Source organism: Triturus cristatus, chromosome 5_1 (genome assembly GCF_964204655.1).
Source record: "Triturus cristatus chromosome 5_1, aTriCri1.1, whole genome shotgun sequence".
NCBI classification, from domain to species: domain Eukaryota; kingdom Metazoa; phylum Chordata; class Amphibia; order Caudata; family Salamandridae; genus Triturus; species Triturus cristatus.
In genome coordinates this window covers 512,401,002-512,428,128 of record NC_140587.1, presented here as the reverse complement: position 1 = coordinate 512,428,128, position 27,127 = coordinate 512,401,002, and the positions used below count along the sequence as shown (strand labels likewise).

The window sequence follows — 27,127 nt, the reverse complement described above, 5'->3', positions numbered from 1 at the left end:
GAAGACAAAAGTGGCAATGGGGTTTAAGTAATGAGTGCCAATGGGATTTACACAAAATAAATGCCATTTATTTAAGATAAGTGGGCATTTGCATACCCACACCTTTGCTTGTCCCTTGATTCTGGGATGCAAGAGCTTGTGTGGTGGGCACATAATTCGGTGCTCTTTAATGTGACTTTTTCTTCCCAAACTGTTGCCTTTTGGTGGGCAAGGTTTGAAAAGACAGCGATGTTGACACGTATGTGTCTTTGAAAAGGTATGCATTCATATTTCTTTCATTTGACATCTAACCAATAGTCTGAGGTGGCAATCTTTATTCAATTTAGTTTTGTATACACTATCAGTATATCTTCCACTATCTCCAAAAACATGAACACACATAGAATCCAATGTAGACGTTGTCTTTCCCTCGTCACTCCCTCAGCCTTCCGTCCCTGGCTTCCATCAGTCCCAGCAGCGTGGCGCTAGCCTCCAGCAGGGTGGTATCCGTGCTTGCCCCCAAGAATCTGGAGGCCAGCTCCAGATCCACCAGTCTCAGCCGAACTCTCGCCCCTTTCTGGTACTTCCTGAGAACAAAGGAGAAAACGTGTGGTTTAATGGGTGGATGAACAAGCATTTACGAGAGAACACAAAACAAGGTGCAAAATCAACAAAGTTCTGGGCTCAACATAATCCTGCACCGATGTAAGGCTAGATGTACACTGATTGAATGAATATTAGTCTTATAAAGCGCAAACTTTGCCGCAAGGCGTCAAGATGCAGCGATACCCAAGTGGAAAGGCCAGGTGCTGCATATAACTCAATTATACTTGGGTACATAACTTTTCCAGGTTGAAAAACGTCATTGTCTACTGCAGGAAATGAACTATGAAGCTCCAAAGTGGTCAAACTGGAATGGGTTATTTGTCTTTATGCAAAATGTGCCACCCTTTCTTTGTTGGAAAAGGCAGCAGGCAATGTGTTTTTGCAACAGGTACAAGTTGCCTTAGTGACACCAACACCGTCTTAGGTGCGTTAGCAATAACTGGAAAAGAGGCGCCACTTTCGCAGTCACTGCCGTTACTGACATATTGCTCTCACCAATACAGCTTCACTTAAAACATTTTTATGAAGCATTAAAAAAACTGCTCCATCGAAATTGTTACTCATTTTATCAATTTCCGAAGGATGAACAGCTGAGTCTGCTTTGCTGAGATTCGAATGTACAACCTTCAGATCGCACAATGATGTCAGCAGAAAGTGCTCATCTCACGAGCTCCCAAGCCCAAATATAACTTCGGCTGACAAAACTACAAAATTAATGAATTCAAAAAGATTTTTCAGTACCTGTTTCAAATGACTGAAAAATATGAAATAACCGTGCTTATGAAGTAACGATAGCGAGGGCAAAACAAAGGCCCTTCAGGCGTGCATGTGGGTTGCACTTAAGAATAAAACACAATGTCCAAATTCACCAGGGCATTTGCACATCTAAATTTTACTGCGGCATACAAACACCTTCAAAATTACAATTCCTAATCCACAGAATTCGGAGTGGGGTTAACTTGGACTTGTAAATACAGTTTATCACACCAAAATTCTGCAAATGTGGCAGAATTTCCTTGTTTAGAAATCTCCTCTCAAGGCCAGCTATGTTGGCATTACATGGTAGGCCCACCTGCAAAAATCGGTGAACGCGCACAAACTCTCATGTTTGTCGGTATACACCAAACGTCTGCAGGAGTGTTCCAACCTGAAATAGACTGGTGATTTACACCCATTCAGGGAACAAGTAAACACGATTTACAAGTAGGAAAAATATAGCAAATGAGCTTTGGTGTAACATTTTCACATGTAGAACTGCAAACATCTAAGCTCCAAATGGCTACCCTACGTGAGTACTCCTGGATATCTGCAGCCATATCGCCTTCCCCGCAGTACTTCTGGAATTCTCCCACAATTCCAATGAAGTTGAAAATTTACCCAAAATGTAGGCCGATGCCTACTTGAGTAGATGTCTGGCCATCAACTGGTGCATTGAAAACAGGCACAAAGCAAGATCACACACACTTCAGTTTTGCAATGACCATGGCATCCATGTCTTAGCACAGAATGTAACCACTTGACCAGGGCTCTGTGCGTCCTACAACACTTCAAGATCAACAGACTGCACGCTTGCTGGTTTTCATATTTCTCTACACATCTTAACTTTACAAAGACTATCTTGCAATAGTTCCAATCCCAAACTACCCGGAAAATCGTTAATTTGATCTGCCAGCCCAACTTTTGTTCAGTGGCTTCTAACTTTCATGACACCACATTAACAGTGACACTGCAATTACTAATGAAAAATAAAAGTAGCAATCATCAGATACACATATGGTGCTGTATGGCTTTATTCTGAACACAAGACACGTATCGGGTGGTTTTCAGTGTTGAGCTTGTCCTGTGTTCCTTCAAAGTATATAAATCTCAGTCGAACTGCCAAAGTTGTCACAGGTGAATTTCAGCTGAGCACGAAGATCTTTGCAGCAAGTGTGCCAACCCAAAGATCTCCCATCAATCTTCCCCAAATAAAGGACTTGACGGCTAATTCCTGCCCATGCTTAAACTAAGATGAAGATTGTCCTTTTAGATCTTTGGACCTGATGTTACAATCTAAACTTGTGAAGCTTCTTTTGAATCCACTGACAACATCCAATCCATTGTACACGTTCTAGCAGATGTTTTTGCTGATTAGTAGCTCAGGTTTTAAATGGAAAACACATTCTAGCTTCATGAGCACTAACTTATACCAGTAGTAGGCACAGAAGACGAATTCCAATTTAATCCTCCTCTACTGGAGATTGAACAAGCTAATAAAGACCTCCGTAGGATCATGTTCGAATTAGGAGCTATTGCTCGGAGTAGAATCTGTGTGAAATTCTCAGCCACAGCTTGGGAGGAGACGGTAACATTTCCTTTGTGGATAGCCTTAAACTGCTAGTGCTGACCTAGCATGAAAGTAACAAAAAAAATGATTCAGAACAGTGCGTTTCCGAGAATGAGGATCCCCCCAGATCCTGAGGTGCTTTATCAAAGTTGGATGGATGTTCCTTATTTTAGGCACCTTTCTAAACTGGAGAAGTCAAGACCAGTATTTGTTGGAATATTGTTACATTGCCATGTTACCTGTAAAGATTTGTTTTCAGAACTTGTTCCTTTTTGCACTGATTGACTTAGTCTGGCAATGTTGAGGCTTTGATTGCCACTTTGGCACACTCGGGTCAAGTGTTGGTTATTATTTATTCCTTTGCAGGTGATGTTGCAGGTTGTGAAGATGATGAAGACTTGTAGGGTAAACAGTGATGTTCCTTTGAGGTTACGACTAAGTGGTCATAATTCTGTATATCTCTAAGTGATTTGGAAGAGGCTAGCAGGCTATTCCCCATAGAACTAGAAGAGTATTGATGGCACCAGCAATTCAGGCCTGAGTGGACCTGGGCTTTCCTAGTGGTTTTGAAGTCGGCTTGGGAGAGTTACGGTCTAATTGTTTGCCCTCATCAGGTCAGAATTGCTACAAGGCAGCCTGAAGGGGAGGTTCTTGCAGGAGATATTGCTGTGTATGATAAAGCCTAGTGATGTTGTAGGATTGGACTCATTTCAGAGGCCCAGTCTGGATTGCAGTGCCCTTATTGTAGGGTTACCGGCTTAACATTTAGCTGCAAACATATGCTCTCAATAAGATAGTAGGCTAACCTTCCTGCAGGAAACCTTTTTTTGTTTATAATCAGTTAACTTTGATGTCTGTCTTCTCAAAAGATGTTATGAAATTGGTAACAACACACTTAGCATGGGTGTCGTTTGATGGCACTCCAAGCATCATGGATTTACAAATGCAAATGAAAGCAATTAATCTACAGCTAAGCAGCCTTCATTCGGTGCTGTTATGTTTCTGAACCTCTTAAATTGTGGCTTGTGCTCATCTGTCGCTGAACGCCTTGTTTTTATCGTCACGCCTCTTCCTTGGCGGAAGACAGCGTTGGGATGTCGGTGTAGGATCATGTACTTTTCTAACCAGCTTCAGGGAAGCGCATTTGTAAAGGGCCAGGCAATTACAAACCCAAACTACTGCTTTGGTAATGTGAACACAAGTCAAAGATACTTTAATCGCCCTTAATCCAATCATTAAAGAAAGTTTGCCGCAGTCACCCCACACCTGCTCCTGGAGCAATCCTGAAAACTATGATCCGCCAGTGCTTGACACGACTGTCAGGTGAGGTCCCTCGCGCATTGTCCTCCCTGACAGATGTTCCCTAAAGCGAGAGGACGTCAGGCGCGGAGATCAATGGACGGGGTAGGGAAAGCGGAAACATGAACACTGCGCCCAGAAGCCCCCATTAGCCAAGTTTAGAAGGAAGGCCAAATGAAAGGCTGCTGCAGGCCTGGTAATCTCACATAACACCCCTTATTATAAGATGGCACCGAGCATTAATCCGCACAACAGCCCCGGCTATCCTGTCTTCAAGGCATGAGCTTCAGGTAGGATCCCGAGACAAAGTAGGCATTTAGATATTTTGGAAAACAGAGAATCTGCTAAAGAAGATGAAAGTTCCCAAAATATGTGGGTATAATGCAAAAGCTTTAAAGTCTTTCTGCTCTTTCAAAACTCAAGTGGGGTCGAAGGTTGCATTCTGCAGAAACAACTAAAAATCCTGGAAGTAAAACATACTATCCAAACAAGGGGGCCTTGGATAGCGAGCAGTGGCATTTTATACATTTGAAGAAACTCCACTTGCCTCCCTGACTTTTGAAGACACCCTATGGAATATATATATATATATATACTCCACCCGTTGATGGTCTTAGATGTAGGAAGTGAGCTGTGCTACTGCGTTGCCTAAGCATGATCGTAGCATCCACAATATACGAGCACTTGATGCAAAACTCCTCCTCAATGTTTTACGCTTTTAAGGAGATGGTGGTTTTATTTTGGACAGGCAAACGTTTTAGCTTGTTCGTCTTATAAAAACCTCACTACTTAAAGACTTGTATTCCTGTTCTTCCAACAGTTAATGTGTGTTGCTTTTAATCCCGAGTGCAAGTAGACGGTCATGGAAGCACAAGCTTGAAGCCTGTTTTCTATATTTAGGCGTCTCATAAGCGCAAAGCTGTCTCGGAACAAAAGACGGGGACTTTACTCTGGTTCATGGTTTCAAGAATACATCAATGCTATGAATTTTGGGAAGCAATGACTGCATTCAAGGACAATGTGAAATGCAAAAATAAAATCAAAGAATTCTTGAAACATGACTGCATAAACAAAATTGGGCGGAGGCTCAAGGAGGAGTACGGATGGTCAGCAGGACAATTCAGGGGTGAGAGACGGAGGGTCCCTAGCAGGTGCTTTTCACGAGGAAGAGAAATACGGATAAACTGCGACTACAGGGGAAAGCAGGGATCACAAAGAACCTACAAAGGTGAGGCTTTAGGGCAGTGCGACCAGTGCAACAGTACCTGGTGCTGACTTTGGGGGGCGCTGTGTTTATAAATAACTTGTGGGTTTACAAGCACCTGCTGCAGAGTTTCCAGTGTATCCAAGGCCAGGCTGGCCGTCCTGGGCAGAGGCTGGAAGGGTGGGGGGCTGGTTTTGTTCTTAGGGGCCGGTTTTGCTCGGTTTTATTACAGAGGGGACAGTTTATTACTGAGCTGGGGAGCACTGTGTTTTGCAAATTGTTATGGGTTTAAAAGCACACGCTGCCGAGCTTTTTTTTTTTATGTCCAGCAGTTTTCAGACAACAATAAAAATGTCAAGATAACACTGGTGTCAAATTTTCCTGCTGGAGAGGGTTTTGAGTTTTGCTCACTGGCAGTTTAGACTTACCTAAGTAGGCAGATGGTTAACATACCTGCTGCAGAGAACGTGTACCATGCAGATCACAAAACTGTATTTTATATGGACAGCTCAGTGCGTTACTGCTTTTGTCACAGAGACCCTTTAGTTACTTGCAGTTCAGAAGTTACAATCATAATTTAGAACAGTGAGCTATGAACTGCCAGAGCTGCACGATACAGGGTAGAAAGTTATGTTTTTCCCCAATATTTCATTATCCTAATGTTGCTAAAAAGAGTCTGTTTGGGTAGACATATTAGTAAAGACAACCCTAACCACTGTGTTACGCTTTGAATCCCGAGTTTGTGCTTCTCCAGCAGGGTCGGACTCGCCAATACGACAATCAGACAGTGCTGGATGGGCAGGTCTCACACATCAGTGCGTGGGCTTTTTTTAGCAGTTTGTGGGCCTGTTTTATGGCCAGGTGGGTCGTTATTTTTACTGTCAATTTCACTGATATTGCCACAAGCAATGTTTGGAGCAAATACAAAAGCATGTTTTCTCCCATACCTTGCAAAAGACCAATATAGCATGTCTTTAGAAGTTCAAGACTAAATGTGGGCCTCTTTTCTGCTACCTAGTTCGCTAACAAGGGCGACCTTTATTTTGGTGCCCTGGCCTATTTTTCATCCCAGTCCACCCCTTTCAGACCAAGCGCTCTTAAAAAAACACATCTACCAGTATGCATGACATTTGAAACCTACACCTTGTAGCCACCTTTGTCTTGTGTAACATTTTCTATACACTGATTTACACTTGTTTGATTTGTTGTGTCTGTATTGTATATGATGGAAAGTGTGCGGCACCGTACACTAGTATGAGAAGGTCTATAAGCAAATTAAATATATGAGTGAGGGGCTATGGAGAGAAGCATGGTACTGTTGGAAAGTGATAGTGATGGAATCTGTTTAGGAGTAGGTCTTGGAGTGGGCGGGACCCAAAAATATTGTCGCACCTGGTGCCACCAGTGCTAAAGCTAGACCTGCCATGCCACTTATTGGGTTGGAGGACACCAACATCCCTCTAAATGGTCTTTCATTGTGTTCTCAGCTTCCTGGCTGTGCTTAACAGTGAATGTGTGCACTTTTGTTATATTTAAATTCATGGTTCATGCATGAGATCTTAATTTTGTGTTCTCAGTAAGAGTGTCTATGGGTATGACTGGGTATCCTGGTGCAATATAAGGTCATCATTTACTATGCTTTAAAAGCTAAAACAAATGAATACAGTTGGAACAGAATTTGTTGTAGAATGCACCATTTTGGGGTTTTTGTTTCCCAAATTTTCTTTAGGAGAGGCCCAAATTTCCCTTGTGGTAGTCAGTCTCACTTGCTGCCCTCGCTACCCACTGTACAGGGGCTGGTCTGACAAAATTTGCCAGGGCTGCTTTGGTTTCCCAGTCCAACCCTATGCGTGTCCAGCAGATTTCAGGCAATAATAAAAATCTCAAGCTCACTCTGGTGATATCTAATGGCAGTTTGACTCATCGTAAAGTAGAGGGGAAACAACGTGTATTATGCAGATCAATGAACTGTATTTTATCTGGGTAACTCAGTGGGTTAATGCTTTTGTCACAAAGATCATTTTGCTACCTGCAGTTCATAAGTTACAATCCTAATATAGCACAGTGACTTATGAACTGTCACCAAAGAGCTGCATGCACATTACATGGTAACGGTTACAAAGTTTTTTTTTGTCCCCAATCTTGCATCATCTATTTGTAACGTTGCTGAAAAGGTATTGTTTGGGTAGAAATACATTCTAATTAGTAAAGCCAACCCCAACCAGTGTTTTAAAACAAATGAAAGGCATGTGAGAGAGGGGCTATGAAGAGATTAGGGGCACTGGTGGAGGGAGGTAGTGAGGGAGTCCGTGCAAGAAGAGGTCGTTGGGGGGAGGGTCACCAAAATCATATTGTCACACAGGGAGCCAACACAATCTCCCTGTCCTCGGCCCTCTACCACAACACCATGGGGCTGTATTACAATAAGTGCCCCGGGGGTGCAACGGGCGTTTGTGCCCACTTTGTGTGCCCCTGTGCGCCCCCGGTGCAATCTGGTATTACAGAAGGGGGCGCAGACGCTTGTGCGTCCCCTTCAGTAATACCGATAGCACTGGTGAACTTAAAGCGCCAACGATACCATCCGGGGCAAGCCCTATGCAAATGAGGGAATTCCTTTGCATCTGCGCCCATGCCATATTACAGGCGCAGAGGCAAACACGCTCTCAGGGGGCGCACTCACAGTGCGCTACCTTCTAGGGGGCACACTGTGAGTGTGCCCCCTGAGAGCAGCCCTCTGGAGGGAAGAAAGGGGGTCCTATGGATCCCCAGACATCCCCTTGCAGGAGGGTGCAGTCACTGACTGCACCCGCTTGCAAGGGCTCTCTAATCCCCTTTAAAAGTGTAGGCAGGTTGCAACCTGCACTGTGAAAACACAAAGCAGCTGCAACCAGCCGCTACGTGTTTTCACATGAATGCGCTGCCCTGTGGGCTGCGCATTCACCATAATGGGGCACGTTGTCATTGTTAGCGCCCGGCGCACTTCTTAAAAGGTGCACCGGGAGCAAACAATGACAATGCGTAATACAGCCCCTGGTGTCCTAAAAAGAGAGGATGATGACATTCAATGTCACTGCATAAAATATACACCCAGATGGTGTGGATTTTCTTGAATCCATTTTCAACCTTTATATTTCTTCTTTTTTTTATTGGGAGAGTTCATCAATTGCAAAATCCATAAATATATAAAAAAGCAAAATCAAACGTAATTACATCATTACCATCCTTTCTAACATTTAAAAGTGACTTCAGAATATGAATATTATAAACGAACAGATACAATTAAGGCAGTTAATTCATATATGCAGTTTCATGTTAAAACCCCCCCTTGCCCTGGACTTACCTCAGTAGAACACTCAACCGAAAATTACCCATAATTTTAGAAATTTCCTATATGACTCAGATCTCAATGCATATCTCTTTTTTGACTCCTTAATCCTATTCAGTTTAGATCATAGATGTTGAAAAATTGGAATTTCCTCAGATCGCCACTTTTGAAGGATTGAGGATCTGGCTAATAAAACCACAATATACAATTGTGTTTTTTTGTAGCAGGTCAGCTTTTAGATTGGGTGAATATCCTAAAACTACTGTCTGAATATCTAAAGATTGTTGCAATTTCAATGTATGAGTGCAAAACTGATTTATCTCATCCCAAAACTTGCACAAACTTGGGCAGCCCCATATAATATGTGTCTGATTGCCCCCTACCTCTCTATCACACCTAAAACAATTTGCGGAAATCTTTGGGTTTATTTTATGGAGGAAAGCAGGGGTTCTATTTAGAAATCACTTAGTATAAAATTGCATGTGTCGTGAGTTGGCTCCTTTTAACAAAGAAAAGTTCAACTCATTAATCTTATCCCACGCTGAAGAGGATATCTGGAGATTTTCTTTGGACTGTCATTTTGTTTGCACTTTTTCATGGAGTTTACCTGCCCCATGATTGCGCAAGGAAGAAGCCCAGATACTGATTGTCTTACAGGTGTTAGATTCTATCAGATCTTCAACGAGTTCTATAGTTACAGTTATATGTGTGGGATTTAACTCCCGTAAAAAATGCCTGAATCTAATAAAGGACCATTGCATAATTTCTTTACAATACTTACTAGGCTCTATTTCACTCCAGTTTTTCCAATTTCCATCCAGAAAATCCCAGATCTTTTCATAACCATTGCTCAGCCACCTGGACGCAACAATCTTATCTACCAGAAGATCCTCCCCAATATATACATCTGATAGGGAGGTTGCTCTGTTAATTAAGGGAATATCATAATGACGAAATAATTGCAGCATGCGTTTAATATTCCACTGTAAAGTCTAGTATCTAACTTTTTGGGGGATTTTTGTTAGACGCATAAAATCAGTAATATCATTCTGAAAATTTTAATCTAAAAAAAATGATCATACCTATTAATGTTTCAGTATTTGGTTAATCTATATGTGGTATTTGTAAAGTTCGCAAAATACATTTCTTTCGAATCGGGAAGGGCCAGGACGCCTTCATTTGCTGGTCTGTAAAGTGTATCTAGAGCTAATCTAGATGTTTTATTTGCCCATAAAAAAGCCAAAAACATATCTTGCACTTCAGTAAAAAAATGTAATCTGTATTGCATTATGGATGGCAGAAAATAAACAATTGTACAAGGGTAGAAGGGACATGCGGATCAGCACAAACCCGTCCCATTACTGACAAGGGTACATTATTCCATTTTAAAAACAGCCCTTTTATCTTGTTACGTAAAGGGCCAAAATTTAGAACATGTAGATCGTTAAAATTTTTCAAGATGCATATTCCAAGATACCTCCTGGATCTAGCATTAACGCAGAACAAAGTTCTATTACAAAAGCAAGTGTAGTATTACACAGAATCTCTGTTTTTAATTTATTTATTTTACATCCTCCAATTAGTTGACATTCCTGGAAAATCTAAAATATATTTTTTTGAATATCTAAATCAGGTTTAACAAACAAGGCTATGTCGCAGCGTAGAACTTAATGTTCGTCATCCCTGGGAGCGAAGATGTTAAATTACTATTTAAACAAATAGCTATTGCTAACGGCTCTATAAAAAGAGCAAAAAGTAGTTGTGACAGAGGACAGCCTTGTCTTGTTCCTCTGTTAACTTTACAAATACCACTATTGTTTGAGTTGATAATTATTTGCGCAGAGGCCCCTTTATAAAAGTCGGATATCATATTAATGAACTCAGCGGGAATTCTGAATTTGGCGAGGATGCAAAAAAGAATTTCCCAACAAACCAGATCAAAACCCTTCTTTGGATCTAACAACGTGACCTGAGCCGGGATTTTATTTTGACTAAAATAATTTAAGGCTTCGACTGGAAAATTGGTGTTAATAAATAGCTGGATCCCTGGTACAAATCCACACTGGTCTGAATGCATAATTAACCCTATACATTTACTTATTCTGTTTGCTAATAATTTTGTTATAATGTTGTAATCAGTGTTTAAAAGGCTTATAGGTCTGTATGAGTTAACATCCTCCTTCTCTTTGGTTCTTTTCAAAAAGCTGACCACAACTGCCGTACGGAAAGAAGGCAGTATCCCGCCCACTTTAAAAATATAATTGGCTAGCATCACCAATTCCGGGTTTAATACCGAAGTCGGTTTTTTTTATATAATTCAGCTGGCAGTCCATCTTCTCCGTATGCTTTTCCATTATTGGCTAAAGATTGTACTACTTTTTCTTTTTCTTATAATGCAATATCTGCCAACAAACTCTTTACATGACTTGTCTGCAATTATGGGATTGGAAGTTTGCTAAGAAAATCTGTTAGTTTTCAAATATCCACCTCCTGTCTAACGGAGTAGATTGTTTTATAATGATTAAAAAAAACACTCTTGTATGTGTGCTTCATTTATAATACGAGTTTTAGTATCTGGGTCTACCAGGGATATAATCCTATTATGTGCTTGTCGCTCTCTTAGTTGTCAATCGAGGAATTTCCCAGTGAACTCACTCTCCTCATACTTTTTGGAGGTATGCAGAATTGGCCAGGTACCTCTGGCATAGTAATAATCTTGCATGGTTTTTCGTGCTTTCGTAAGTATCAATTTATTTTTAGTATTTTTATTCCTTATATATTGTTCATTTGCCTCTATTTGTAATTGTGTCCTATATATATTATAGGAGCATCTTATTGCTGTATCATCAGAGGTAATTGAGCAACGAACAGTTGGTTTAAAAGCCTCCCAGACACTTTCTACCCTAGCTATGTTTCTGTTTAGTTGAAAAAACATCTTATTTCATTCTGGATCTCTGTACACAATCTTCATCCTCAAGATGAACCTTATTAAAGAACCATCGCCAACGTAGTTTACGTGTTACAAGCCCTGATATTTCCAACTTTGCCAAAGCATGGTCGTAGAAGCTATTTTGGATATGCATGCAGTTAATTCATGTTAAATTACCGGAGGTGAAAAAATAATCTAATCGAGCCACAGTCTTATATTTAGCTGAAAAACATGAGTATTCGCACTTATTAGAAAATGTTGCCCGCTATATGTCTATCAAGTCTAACGTTTGCATACATTGTACGAATGCCTTGGCCATTCGAGGTTTGTTCTGTTTACGTTTATCAGAAGATTAATCCAATTCCGGATTTTGAAGAAGGTTAAAATCACTGCCCACGATCACGATACCGGGAATCTACGATAATGCATGATAAAAGATCTAATAGTGGTGTAGGATTTTCTTCAATTGGTGCAGACACTGAGGCTATCGTTAATCTATTATTGTTAATCGATCCACTGATCAGGCCCCATCTGCCTTCTTTATCTGTCTGAGAGAAGGTGATTTGAAAAGGAAAAAATGTATTAACAAAAATTGCTATCCAAGAGGCATTCGCTGACAAAAGTGTTGACAGTCTGCCCACTGTCTAAACATACTGTATGTGGATACCTTTTTATCCATGTAGTGCATCTCCTGAATCAATACAATATCTGGGGCATGGCCTCTTACTCATTCATCAATGGCTCGGGCTTTGATAACCTTTATATTTCTTAGTTACCGAACAGGAAACGCAAGATTTAAGCTCCAAGCCTGGCATGCATATGTCAACGTGAAGCAGGAGCTTGGACTTTTTATATTACAATCATGGTACCAGGCAGTGATCAATTAATTAAGACCTCTAAGGAAGTAGCTTGGGTTTGACCACAGAATTGCAAGCTGTGAATAAGCTACTGTAACCTCTACATATGCAAAAGACTGAGTTTGTAGTGAGTCATTAATAATGTCACCACCTATGACAAAAAATCCCCTGTTTGGACCAATACAGCAGAATGTACCACTTTAAGTCCTCCACACACATTTCTCTCACAGTGTATGCTCTTTTCCATGAGACAAAAGAAGTGGTGGGTGGAATACTTGAATTTAAATCAGGCCTTGGCTATCACTGACCTACATTCCAGTCCATCTTGTTTTTGCTTACTGTGCCAGTACAGATTGGGGCCAACCGTTAGCAAAGCCTTGGCCCTAGTTCAACATCAACAATCCACACAGAACTGTCAGGCTATGTGCTCTCTGAACAGAATCATAAGCAACCCTAGACTGGTTTCAGCCTTGTTGGTCCACATCAGTGAGGTGCAGTTTGAGTCCTGCGACACAGGGAGCGCTTGGCCCACATCTGGCCCCACCTATTGCACTTAGGGCATTTCACTGAAGAAATTAAACAGTGAAGGGTGGAAAGCTTGAATTAATTTCAGCGACCGGGCTGCCTTCAAACCCATTATTTTGTTTGTTCACTGTTTCACTACAAACTGGGGTCAACCATATATAAATCAGACTTGGTTCTGCTCAACTACAAAGAGTCGGCTCACAAATGCTAGGCCTCTCTATAGTGGCACAGCCAAACTAAAACCAATGGGCTTGAGTGAGGTTCAGAGTCATTAAAGGTGGCGGAGGATAATTCAAGCATTTCATCACTCAATTTACTTTTTATTTACTGTAAGTGATTATGTGTGGATTTTCAGATTAAAGGAGGGCGGGGGGGACGAGCTCACTGTGCCAATGGACTCAAGCTGCAGTGATGAGGCCATAGGGTTCCGGTCGCTTGTGTTCCTAATCAGAGGGATGTGGTTTAGCTCTTTGTTTAGGACAATCCTTTTTAGTGCAGGGCAAAGGTGAGTTGCATATCGTTGGTCCCCATCTACAATGGCACAAATAGGAAAAACTGACTGGACCACAGACCAGAGTGATGATCAGTGACTGAGATTAATTGAAGCCTTCCATCCATCACTTTTTGCTCTGTGTAAGGGGCTCTTCCATGAGACACCGCGTTACGACTAATTGCCAACCGGAGACAGATGAAAATGGAACTTCTTTCCTAGATTGGGTATCTGCTAGATACAACAAACATTTGCAATGCCATATGTCTCGCATTTACGAGAGTTTGAGCTATTGGCATTGTAAATGAAAATGCCTTTTATTTATGTGTTGTTTTTGAAACAGATTAAAAAAAAGGCATTGTCATTTACAATGCCAATCGCTTAAACTCTCACAAATGCGAGACCTATTGCATTGCAAATGAGTGCTATAAAAATAAATTTAAAAAGGCATTAGGAGAGAGAGTGTTGCAGGCAGGACAAAGCTATTTGAGAAAATAGTGCTTGAAGGCTGTAATTAAAGCCTACCGAGTAACAACACATCTACCAGGGGGTGTCGCCATAGGAGGTTACAAAATGAGACAAGGTGGTGCTAAGGAGGGACTACTAAGCCTTTTGACCAATGAACAGCCACAGTTTACAGTGGACAATAAAAATAGTCAATGAAAAATATGGGCGGAGAGTGGGCGTAGCTTCAAGTACATACTCCAATACAGCATGCCTTCCAGAACAGCGCATGCGCTGCCCAGGCTCGTCCTAAAAAAAATAATATGTTAAAGACTTTCCTTTCGGCTACGTTTCTGACACGCCTTCCTGCAAATTGCTTCACATCTGCCAGTCCATTCCAGCGACTATTCCCAGCCTTTAAATAGAACTGTCTCTCCATCTAAGTCTTTGAAATAAATATATTACTTTCATAGAGAGTCTGAGACATGCGGCGTGGGACCGAACCACAGTATCCTCAGGGAGTCACTTAAGAAATGTCTATCCTGGCCTGGCAAATTGGTTTCCTTCAGGCAGTAGGAGGGGTATTGTACAGCAGCAATTTTCGTACTGAGGAATGTTTTTGTCAACACTGAGGGTCGCACACTCTAAACAAACGAGACCAGGACTGGCTGAGGAATAAAATGAAGCAATTGCTTAACTAGTCTTCTAAACTGTATCTCTGCCCTGAGTTCACAATCACTGCAGAATTGAGTAATATCCCTGCCGAAACCTCTCAGGAGGCTTCACTATAGTCTGCTGGAGAAGGCAAATGCAGCCATCTGAAAACACATTTCCACAATAGTGAAAATGGAAAAGTCATCAAATCTCAATGGATAAAAATCAGAATAATAACAGTTTGGGAGTAACTAAACCTCAATATCGAGGGTTCAGAAAAGGTTCAGCATTTGAAAAAATGATCACAGAAGACAATCTCTTGCCTTATTCTTAAAGAAAAGCAGAAAGCGGTCACTTGACCAAAACCTACAGCTGCGCAAATACTAAGATGTGAATCACAGAAGCAATGACTAGAATCCTCAGCCAAAAACTGTCTTCCTGTATCTTTACAGAGCCTTACCTACACTAGTTTTTACAGAGGGGAAAAGTCCTGGTTTTGGCCGTGTTTAAGACTATCTCAAAGATTATCTTAATTTTGGCGATGTACACTACCATATTTTAATATAGTGCTGAAACCAGCAGACACAATTCCACTGCCAGTAGCATTTTCCGATACTCCAATTGCCAATATCTTACACCTGACAATATGTTTCAATTAATACTGTGTCTTTAATAATTTATGTTAGTGCTTTATTGAGCGTGAACAAGGTTTGCAGAGGGAGATACTATCATAGTATGGTTACTATATTTGGCAAGCGGCCAGAGATGTTCCCTTTTTAATGGAATACACCTCTATCCGTGAAAGGGACCACCAGTGAAAGTGTGTTTACCTCTGACAGTAATGTTGGCAGGTAGACACAGGGGCGGCTCCTCCATTATGGCGGAGGAGCGTTGCCCCCCTGCTGAAAGCCAGCAGAGGCAAAGGACAAACATAAAATGATAATAAAATATTCTTATTGTTATTTAATTTTTTTGTCCTGCAGGCTGGAACTGCAAGCTGAGGGAGGGGCGTGGCCACTGACACTGCAGTTGCAGCACCAGGGAGGCGGGGGGAATGGCGGGGCCGGCCAAACTGACATGCGCACTTGTCCTTTCTCCACCTAGCTGCGTTGTACAGCTAGGTGGAGAAACCAACACAGGCTTTAAGTCTATGTCTGAGCGCCATACCGAGGCGCTCAGACCAATCCCCTATAGTAATCCCAGCATGTGAGCAGGGCTGGGATTGGGAGCTAGGAGCCTGCGCAGTCGTTCCTGGACCACCGGCAGCAAGGATTGGAGGAAGGCAGAAGCCATCGGAACAAGTAAGTTCATTTTTCTTTCTTTCTTTATAAACATTCTTTTTTGTGTTCCCCCCTTCCCGCCCCCCCTCCACCACCACTTTGCAATAGGAGTGGCCGCTCTTGGGTAGACATCGTGTGAGAGGCAGTGGGGTAGAGCCTGGACTGGCTTGGTGGGCCTTGTACATGCTCAATTGCAAGGCACACAAGTGAGACAGTGACAAACGAAGAGCAATATTTTCAAGGTGAACTTGGAACATACCCAAAATAAACAGATATCTATATATTTTAGCTGCCAGAATATATTTTTATGAAATCATGAATCTTCTGCTGGGACGTACTCCTAATGGTTCGTTTCTCACAAAGTAAAGGTCACCGCACGTGCCCTATGCAATATTCATGAACATTATTTTAATCAACAAGGAGCAGGCACTCCATAACCTTTGTCTCCTCATGGAGTGAAGTGCTGAGCCCTGACAAATGACAACCGAGGAAGATAGGACACGTCGAAAGCTGTCAGAAAGTACCCGCTCCTCCAGCCACCTCTCCAGACTGCAGTGTACAGCGAATCATGTCCTGTCAGGAGAGATGCCACAGTGAAAAGAGGCTGCCCGAGTGATGGCAGGGAAATCACACTTCAGGGATGTAACCAGGCAGAGCTGACGCGTCTTCGCATTCCAATAGCAATGCTTAGCACTTTATTAACCAAGTAAAGAGAATTAATCACACTTTAAGCAGATTATACAGATTTTTTTACTGTGACCAAGTCAGCGGAGGTAAGAGGAATATCAGGAGGGGGAGGGGAACAGAAGTGGGTGTTAGTTTGTGTCACAAACATGTTATGAGATATAATAAATACAAATGTTTAATCACGTCTTACTCTCAGTAATACTTCACAGATTTCAGCTCTTGATAACACCGATGCCGTAGGTGGGTTTGGGGAGTGTTTAATTTGTAAAAGAATAAGTGCCAGGGGCCAAAGTTTTTGTCAGAAGCCCGTGGCCAGAGCTATGAAATTTCCGCGTGCCGAATACCAAAGCTATGTAGTCATTACACCTCATGCCTCTTTAATCCACCTCCAAACACACCCTGGCCATTAATCTGACTGTGGCAGGTTCCTGCTTTCTTCCTTTGTCAAGTTTTTTTCCGTCTTACTCTTACTCCTTCTCTGTTTTTCACTTTCTTGTTCTGGGTTAAGGTCTGATGAAAATATGTGCTGGTCCCAAAAATTGAGGACCGCTGGGCACCAGTGGAGCAGCTAGACCTTTTGGCCACCCGTGGCGGTTCCTGCGTCTGCCGCCCCGCGGCGGCCGCAAGTAATAACGTGGGGGTGCTGGAGAGTCCTGCGTTTGCTGCCCCCAAAACTCGTGAAGCCCTGGGCGGACTGCCCCCTCCAACCCCCTTGCTACGCCACTGCTGGGCCCCACCTAGAACCACTGCCTTAATTTTACCACTGGATCTGGGAAATTTTAGGAGATACGAATTCAACCATGTCCTTGCTGTCCTCAGAGAGGGTGCCCTAAGACAGTGGTTCTTAACCTGTGGCTCGTGGACCTCTGGGGGTCTGCGAAGCCTATTCAAGGGGTCCGCGAAGCCTATTCAAGGGGTCCGCAACTGCGTAGAAAATCAAATCATATTAACAAATTAATAAAGTGTATATAAATAAAGAAGGAAAATGTAAAACATTTGTAAATGTGAAGGAATTCAAAATTAAGTTAGTATCCTCAGACTGATTCGTGGGAGCAGTAGAAGTGCATCAAATAGATTATGGTGTGGGCAGTGAGTGGCCTCAAGTGACTCATGATAAATCTGCACACCCAGATAGGGCAGGCATCTGGGCTCCCTAGTTCAACACCCTCAATCCCTCTGGCAAGACTCTGGATGACAGCGTGGGGAATAGGCAAGATTTCTGCCAGTTAACTCGAAAGCCCAAGAGGGATTCGAACCACCCTAGGAGATCAAGAGCACCCGCCAGAGCTTACTCTGCGTCGTTTAAGAACAGCAAGAGGTAATCTGCGTAAACGCAATATGATGGGTCTGAGAGCCCACCGTTGTACCCCTATAATGTTATGTTATGTTATATTAATTTATTATGCGCACAGCTACTCCAGCCAAGGAGCGTCCCGGCGCAGAGACAAGGAGAAACATAACACAACAGGAAAAAAAGACCTAAAATGGACAACTAAAACAAGAATGTTTTAATAGCTCCCCGAATCTTCCCCGATCCTGGCATAACAATTGAGTAGCTCCATTGCCAGTGCACAAACTAAGGGTGACAGAAGTCAGTCCTGTCTGGTACCACACACCACTCAGAAGTCTTCCGAAATGATATGACCCATCCGATCCCTGGCTGAGGGGTCCAAGTACAGTAGCCGGGTCTAAGCCACAATCCTCCGACCGAGGCCAAAATGCATCATGACGCTATAAAGAAAGGTTAATTCCAGGCTGTCAAAAGCCTTCCCGATGTCTACTGCAAAGATCACTGCCTTCACTCTCTCCATACGTCTCTGCCTCCAAGTGTGAGGAGCCTACAAATGTTAAGGGCTGTACTGCGGCCCAAGAGGAATCCTGCCTAATCACGATGAATAAGGGTAGGCATGTGGTATAGATAACGGGTGGCTAGGAGCCTATTCACGATCTTATATTCGATATTTAGCATTGATAATGGGTGGTAGGCCCTCTTATCGTGGAATGGTTTTCGTGGTTTCAGTAGAGGTATAATCAGGGCCTTTCGCGTAGAGGGTGACAACAATCCTGAGTCATCGGCTGCCTCGTATAGGTCCACTAATATGGGGGCTAAATCCTCCAAATAAGCAGAGTAGAATTCAACCCGCAGGCCATCTGTGCCAGGTGTTTTGTTCCAGATTATGGATTTTATGGTGGCTCGGATCTCCAGGAGCGTGATATCCCCCACCAGCACGTCTGCCTCCTCAGGTGCAACATTCAGGAATGCCAAGAAGGCCTCAATGTTATCAAATGAGCAATCAGTGGCACTCCGATAAAGGGTAGAGTAATAGTCATAAACTTTACGATTAATGTTCTCCTGTCTGTATAGTTTGAGACCCCGGTCAGTCTCTAACTTCTTGAAAACCGCGCCCCGTTTTGATGGGTTTGCGAGCCATGCTAGTAGTAAGCCAGTACGGCCTCTTTTCACATGTGCTTGTATCATATAATTTTTGTAGTTAAGGTATCGCAACCATTCTACACGCTCCGCGACTCTCTCTTTAGCCTCCAATAATTTGGCTTTGGTCTCTTGGTGCCCTAGCCTGCGTCATTCTAGAGTTCTCTGTGCATCTTCAGCTGTAAAGACTTCTGTCAGCAAGGTCTTCCGGACTCTTACTGACTCCGAAATGCATCCGCCACTGATCACCATTTTAAACACTTGGAGGAATGAGGCTGAGCCAGTAGTCTCATCAAAGTACTGTTTTAATGCCCATCCCGATTGTATATCGGAAGAATGGATCTTCCAGTGCTTTCGGCTAAAACCTCCACAACGGAATACAGGTCCAGCCCCCCTCCCAGCCCAGCCCAAGCATCAGAGGATTGTGATCAGATATAGTCCTGGAGAGGTATTCAGTGATTCAGACCAAGTCGTAGACCTCAGGCATGTACAAGAATGCATCCAGCTGCACATGGAGGTCATGCAAGCGAGAATAGAAAGAGTAGTCCCATTCCTCTGGATAATGTGACTGCCAGGAATCAATGAGGTCCCATTCCGCCTACCAGGTCATGAACGTATGGGCCAGCCTGACTTTTGGGGGTCCCTCAGTGGAGGGTGGGAATGAACAAGGAAGGGATCTGCTACATAGCTGTAATCTCCCCCCAGGATAACCGAGCCCATCAGATGGTGAGCCAACACCCTTGAACATTCAGCTAAAAATGCAGTCTTATCTACATTTGGTCTGTATATGCTGCCTCTTGTGACATATCAGCCATCCAGCCTCCCAGTGACCACAACACAGCGGCCCGCTGAATCTATCAGGTGCCCAGTGTGCTGGAAAGGGACCTCAGGCCACACCCATACCAGGACTCCCCTTTCAAAAGCCGAATAGTTAGTATAATAAGCCTGTCCTCTCCATCTACGTTGAAGTGCTGCTCTCTCTTTGGCAAGGGGGTGTGTTTCTTGGAGGAGTGCTATCTGAACCCCTTGTCTAATAAGATATGAGAAGACCTTGTGCCTTTTAGCCATAGTATGCATCCCCTGAATGTTCTATGACAGGAAATTATATGTCTCCATTGGGTATGAGAAGGACAAATCGGGGCGCTCCAGCGGAATCAAATATCACAATTATTTGCGATCTCTTCACCTCCACTTAAGACGGAGCACTTGCGCAGGACACACACCAAATCCCTCCTGACAACAAACAAACTCCCCAAATCCCACACCCCAGGACACGTAGCACAACACCTCGCATCCAAACATTCAGCCAACTTGCATGCATTTGTGGGTACCCACAAGAACCTCAAAGAACCGGAGGCAGTAACCATCTAATAGCTCCGCAATCAGCTTTTCTTCACCCGACCGGATGAGTGAAATAAAAGTCTGGCCCCTGAGGCCCTAATATCACATCATCATAGTAACCAGCAGATAAGTACAAGTATATGAGTTTGTCAGCTGTGCCAGGCATGACCTTAGACAGCTCACTGTCCGAGTCCTCAGCGGAGCTGGTGCCACAAGTAAGGTCTGAGTCTGTGTCATCTTCACATGGTGATGGAGTTGGGTTCGATCCTCCTCTGCTCATTGCTGCCACCATCTCCACCACTTACTGTTGTTCTCTTTCTGCTTCCACATCAGAAGGGGCCCACCGTGGACTCCCCCCGCCTCAGCGCTTCAATTTCTTCCGCTTGATTGTGCGTCGCAGGGACCCCAGGGAGGGGCCAGCTTGCGGGTGCTTCTCGATCCAGCCCCACACTTCCTGTGGGGTCTGGAAGAACTGCACCCCCTTCTGGGTCACCACCTGCAGCCAGACAAGGAACAACATGGCAGAGGACAGCCCCATCTGGCGAAGTCTCCACTTGACTTCCAGAAATGTAGAGTGCTGCCTTTGTACTTACTTTGTAAAGACTGGAAAGATTATAACTTTGTTGTTAGCAACTTGGATGTCTCCTCCATTCCTGGCCGGGCTAGTATGTGGTTGCGGTCCCTATAATAGAGGAGCCTGGCAACTATTGGTCGCGGCGGCACCCTCAGCAAGAGCGGGCGAGCTGGAACCCTGTGCGCTCTCGCCAGGGCGTAGAAAAAGGAGAGGCCCTCCGGCACTACTTCCTCACAGAGTCAGCGTTCCAGATAGGCCAACATATTCTTCCCCTCGATTTAGTTTAGAAGGCCTATGATGTGAATGTTATTCTGTTGTGATCTATTTTTGCAGTTTTCCACTCTGACTTCTAGAGTGCAGACTTTCTCCTCCAAGAGGGCGAGCCATTCCCGCAGCACTGCCATATCCAAGGGAACATCCGCTAGTCGTCTCTCCGCCGTTGTCACTCTTTCAGCTAGGCACCGGTGGTCATCCTTCTGGATGCTCAGGTCCTCCCCCAGGGTATCAATCTTTGTTTCTAGCGCTTCCCTGGAAGCAGGGATGGACTGCAGAATATCATGGCGCGTGGGCCCTCCAGGGACCCCGTCTGGGATGGTGGCAATGCACCCACCCTCACAGCAGTGGTCAGCACCATCGGGGTCAAACCCCTTGCGTCCAGGTGCCTTGTTAGGGTTACTTAGCCTATGGCTGCAGATCAGAGAATGGTGGTCCAATATCCTGTACGGATATCTCTGTCTTCGCCAGGTAGCTCCTGAGTCGTTTGTTCTGCAGGACTCTGTCACCTGGCACCACCAGAGCCCAGGGGGTGACAGGCCAAGGCAGCCTGAGCAGTGTGTCTTCCTGCTGCCACGCGATGTCAGTAGCCCTCCAGCACACTCCCCCTGACCACTCAGGGTTCCCAGCGAGGGTGCACTCCGGAGTGTTAGTGCAAAGGAGCGGTCTCACTAGGCAGCAACAATTATGTCTCTGAACAGCCTTTGGTCAGAGCACCCAGTAGCCCCTGCGTCTCTCCACAGTCTCATATAATCTTCCACAGTGTTCCAGAGGGACAAGGTCCCCTCTTACTTCTCGTGGTCTGTCCACCGCCATCCAAGTACTGCTCCTGAGTCGGGCAGGTTGGTAGGCCCCAGGATATCAGGTATCTCTTCCCCAAGGCGGCCCTAGTAGGGGGTGGATTGCGCTTGATCACGGTTCACCGGCAGCTCCCCTTTTTCAGTGCCACAACTACTGCTGGCCGCTATTACCGTCTCCCTCGTCGCCTGCCAGCAGTCACCCGGTATATGTGCTAGAGGGTCCCCAGCGCGGAACCACACCTCCCAGCTCCTCCCGACTGTGCCTTCAAATCTTCATTCCTCGTGGGACACAGCAAATTGTATGGGCCCAAATAGCCTACAGGCCCTCCTCTCTACCGGCCACTCACTCCGAGCCCACTTCACTCTAGTTCATTCCTAGGCCTAACAATTCGCTGTCGGGCTGCTGACCAGCCTGGTGTCGGCGAGTTGTGTCACTACTCCAAATTCACTGCACCAGGCATCCTTAGGGGCCGCTCTGTCTCGTGGGCCTGTAGGTTCATGGAGTTCAGTCACTGGTGGCCGCCTTCTTGTGGGTATCTCCACTCTGCAGGCCCACCACCCTGCTGCGCCCCTCTCTCAGGGCCGCCAGGGACCTCACCAATATTCGCTCTCTGAGTTCTCTTAGTAGGAGTAGGGGAGCGTAGTCCCGGATCAAGGGTCCCCACTGAGCAATTTTCCAGCTCAGCTGCTGTTGTAGGCCTCAAATCACCAGGGAAGGCACAGGAGGATTGTGATGGGCCCCTGCAGGAAGACCGGTGTCGCAGGATAATGCTCTTGCCCCTCTACACTAGCGTCCTTCACTTGTTGCGGCAGGAGCAGAACCTCTCAGTTCTTATCCCATGCCCAGGGGATCACCCACTCTCACTAGACACCTCCGTTGCAGCAAAACCCGGACGTGGGTATCTGGCCAGCAGCAACTCCGCTCCCCGTGGCCGTCATCTAATGCCGCAGCCCCAGTTGGCAGCTGGGGTATTGGTGGCAACGAAACTCAGGGTTCCGCTGGGAGATCAGCATCCACTGCCCGCCAACTTGTACCGGCCATGGTGTCATGCCTACAGCTCAGCCAAAAAAGTCTCTTCTCTGCTCCGGCAGGTGCCCAAAAGCCAATTGTGTTATACAGTGGAGCTCCAGGGGTTTGTCAATGTATTTGGAGAGGTCCCCGGGTGCTTTATAATGTCAGGATGTAATCGGATGGGGGATCGCCAGGTGGGAGCTCCAAAATCTCCGACCTACAGCATCGGCATTAAGTCAAGCCCCCGATCTCCATAGCAACTCTTGCCGTTGAAATACCATATTTTTTAAAAAGTGGTTTTAACAATCTGTTGATAAATTTTTAAAGCAGGACAAGCAAATATAACAATGGACTGTACATCATTACACCATAAAATGCATTTTCTCTCCTCTCAAATTATATTCTGCCATGCATCCGTCACAGTTTTTAATGGTAAACATTTCGATCTACATTATGCCTCTTCATACTCTATGTTCCAGATTCCAGTTCAAATAGGCTTGAGCAACTGCTGCCTGACATAATTGCATAATACTATGGAAAAGATATTTAGCTCTACATTTCTCTATATCATTTTCAATGGATCTGCTTTTCATAGTATATTTTAGATCATTTTTAAGATGAACATGGCTCATATTCTGGGTATCTAATCTAGTCAAAGAAAAGTGCTAAAGTGCAGTTAAATTATTATTTAAAAATGATCCTGTCTCCATAGTAGGAGCGAGACATTCCAAAGCCATAAGACTCCTCAAGGACTTTTCTTTAGCATGTAATAGACTATGATACCATCGTAAAATAGCAGCCAGCCGTCTTATAAAAGAGCTCACCAATCCTAATTCCAACCTTATGGTCTATTGAGACCATAGATTTTAAAGTGCAAATAGTGCGAAGGATCTACCCTTCTATCTTATGCAAAAAGTGCCAATGATTAATATATATTGTCTCTATTGCATACAAGAGTGTTTGAGGAATCTTCATTTTATATACTGTTTAGAGATGATTAAAGTGCCTGTGACCTGCTGTTCCATAAAGTGCCTTTAGTGCATTTCCATGGGCAAGCTCCTTATTTGATATAGGTGAAATATGATAGCTGTCAGTCAAATTTGCCGACACAATTGTTTTGTTCCAAGATAAGGGTAGGATTTTATTAATTCTAAAGGGAGATTTATTATAGAAACACTTATATTTTGTATTTATCGGACACCCCTTTGGGTGAACCTTCAAAACCTTAGTTTTATATATATTTACCTTCATGAACTAAGCATCTGAGTATAATAACAGGCTATTAAGACATCGATGAAGACCTTTAGAAGTCAGGTCTAACAGGACAATATCGTCCCCATAGAGAAGTGTGCCTATGGGTTAAGAGCCTAATTTTGGGTATCACCAGCTACCTTACTTAACACATCGGGCACGTCCGTCATATATAGCGAAAAAAGGAGGGGCGCTAACAGGCATCCCTGTTTCAATCCATTTCTATTAAGGATATATGGAGTCATACCCCGCCTGCCTCCTAACATCACATGGCACCAAGTAGTGGTGTGAAGAGGAATAATGAGTTTCAGAAGCCCCGCTGGTATTACCAAGGCATATAACTTCCTCCGAAGTTTCTGCCTGTCTACACGATCAAAAGCAGTTGAATAATCGATGTAGGCCGCACAGAAAAGTTTCCCCCTTCGTTTCACATATTTCTATAATACAGTTATATTATCCAAAGTCGAGTGCCCTGCTCTAAACACTGCCTGTTCCAAGTGTATAATATTTTTTCCTCCGCCCATTCTAGTAGGTTAGATAGTACGCATTTAGAATAAATCTTTCCAGTGGCATCCAACAGGGTGATCTGCCTATAATTACTAGGATTATTTAAAGTGCCTTTTTTATGGAGCAGCAAAATAGTAATACCGCCCCTCCAGGAGCTACAGACCATTCCTGTACAATAACAGTAAAAGAAGAGCGCCACTAAGTAAGATGCCCATAGGTCCAGATCCAACTTTATGACAGTAATGGGTAATTGATCTGGGCCACTTGCACCAGTATTTCTGGCAGCCTCAAGATAATGTAACACCTACTGTCTAGAAGGTGGGGAATGGGGAGAACATCTCCCAACTGGTATTTCAGCTCGGCACTCCGTAAAATTGCTACTATCCATCTGAATATTCAAAGCATAGAGTGAAGTTATATATTGTTGCCGTTCCATGCTAGCGATATTATTTCTCTTGGGTTTAGAGAAAGAGCCACTACTCTCCCCTATAATTTTCAAGAAGGCTTTTTGATTTTTACATTTCACTGCTTCAGTTATTTTTACCCAGATATTATCGGAGATAGATTTTTTTTTAAATTCTTACCCACCTAGTTCTTCGTCTTTTCAAACTTGAGATCCACTTATTACGCTCTTTGGAGTAAAATGTATTTTGTCTTTCTTTATAAGTGATCATTAAGCTTGTTTAAGACAAACAATTTAATTAAGTTTTTTGACTGCCTTATGGATTTTAGAGATGGGGTGCCTATCAATTTCGGGGTTACCCTCACAAAGGTTTCCATATGCTCCTCAAATAAATCAACCGGTAACCAACCTAATGGGTGAAGGGTTTCAATAATTTTCTTTAATTCTACTGATAGCAACTGCTTATCTTGCTTAGTCCATAATATCTTCCCATTCATAGCACTGAATAATATGTCATCACCATCAGGGATCTGCCACGAGTGCATGTCATCAGGTTTCCCATTGATAGTAAGGAGTAAGATATTAAGATGACTCCAAATATTATCACGTTTAAATCCGATAAATAGTGAGAGACCATATATGAACTGATAATGTAACCAATTATTGTAGTTGATGTTGCTGTGACATGGGTGGCATGAGCTGGAATATCACTCTGTAATTTCCCATTATGGATAGTAAAATCTTGTTCCCTGCATGCCTTGAGGAACACAGTTCCTCTTTTATTTGCCCAAGAGCAGGGAGGGAACATAGTAGCTGGAATATTAACAGCCTCTTCCCATTCTTTCTCAGCAAACAGGGCATGTAAATATTTGAGACAATGGAATTAGGATCTCTCATTATTATGACCTTTGAAATACCTACTTCCAACATGATCATATTTATAAAATGAAAGAACTTGCTTAGCAATGGATTATTTCCAGGAAAAATATAAAGATTGACCAAATAACAACAGAGCAGTGATGCGATTTCTGCTTTGGGAATACAACACAATGGAAAATAATGTGGCTAAACCACCACTAGCATGGCATCTCTTTGACTAAGTGGCCAGACAGCTAATGACATAATATTTCAACTTCAAAAGCAGCAGGTGTGCACGTTTGTTGGAGACAAATTACCACAGATCTTAATGCATCCAAATTCCGGATTTTCCCCAAGTTATTCCAGCAACCAGCTATGTTTCATTACACAATTTTAAGGGAATGGATCATACCACTAAACACCCCAATTCAACACATTTGTAGCAGCCACTTTTTCACTATTTAACAGACCTGCTAACCAGGTCCATTGAGATACATCATCATTTTTTTTTTATTTCAGGCCAGATTTATAGTCGTTATATGAAATCACCCTGGAGCCAGCCTGGCAAGAAACTAGGGTTAATTTTGCATTCATGGCCATCTCTTCCTGGGAAACTGTGCACTCCTATATGAAGCATAGATTTGGCAAATCATTTTTCTCATCTACAGACAAGACCTTATTTTTAAAAGGGGAGGGTACAATATCAATTCCTTCTGACATAAAAAACTTACAGTTCTGGAGAAGCATACTACTCACCGAAAAAACGCTTCAATACCCCATCAGAGGTAGCAAGCTCTATATAGATGCAAACCTTTTTTTCTCTTCTATCCCTCCACTATCCTTCTCAATCCAAATAACTGACTAAAATATCCACTAATCAAATTACTTTCATATTTCACTATGCTAATTCACCACTAATCCTTTATGAGTTCCAGAGTAGCGTGCTACTCGCCGAAAAAGCACTTTGATGCCCCGTCGGGGGTAGTAGGCACTATATGAATGCAATTACAATACAATACATCAGGTTCACAATTACTGGCAATCTAAATATAACCCTTGTTTTCGTCTCTAC

General features: G+C 43.5%; 1 protein-coding gene across 1 annotated transcript in view; it reads right to left on the bottom strand.

The window, feature by feature from the left end:
• Positions 1–297: 297 nt before the first annotated feature.
• Positions 298–27,127, bottom strand: part of MRPS28 (mitochondrial ribosomal protein S28) — a 359,181-nt gene continuing 332,351 nt past the window's right edge. The window contains exon 3 of the mRNA XM_085605375.1: positions 298–566. Within this exon, the coding sequence (XP_085461501.1) occupies positions 413–566 (154 nt within the window). The 3' untranslated portion in view covers positions 298–412. The remainder of the gene's footprint in view (positions 567–27,127) is intronic.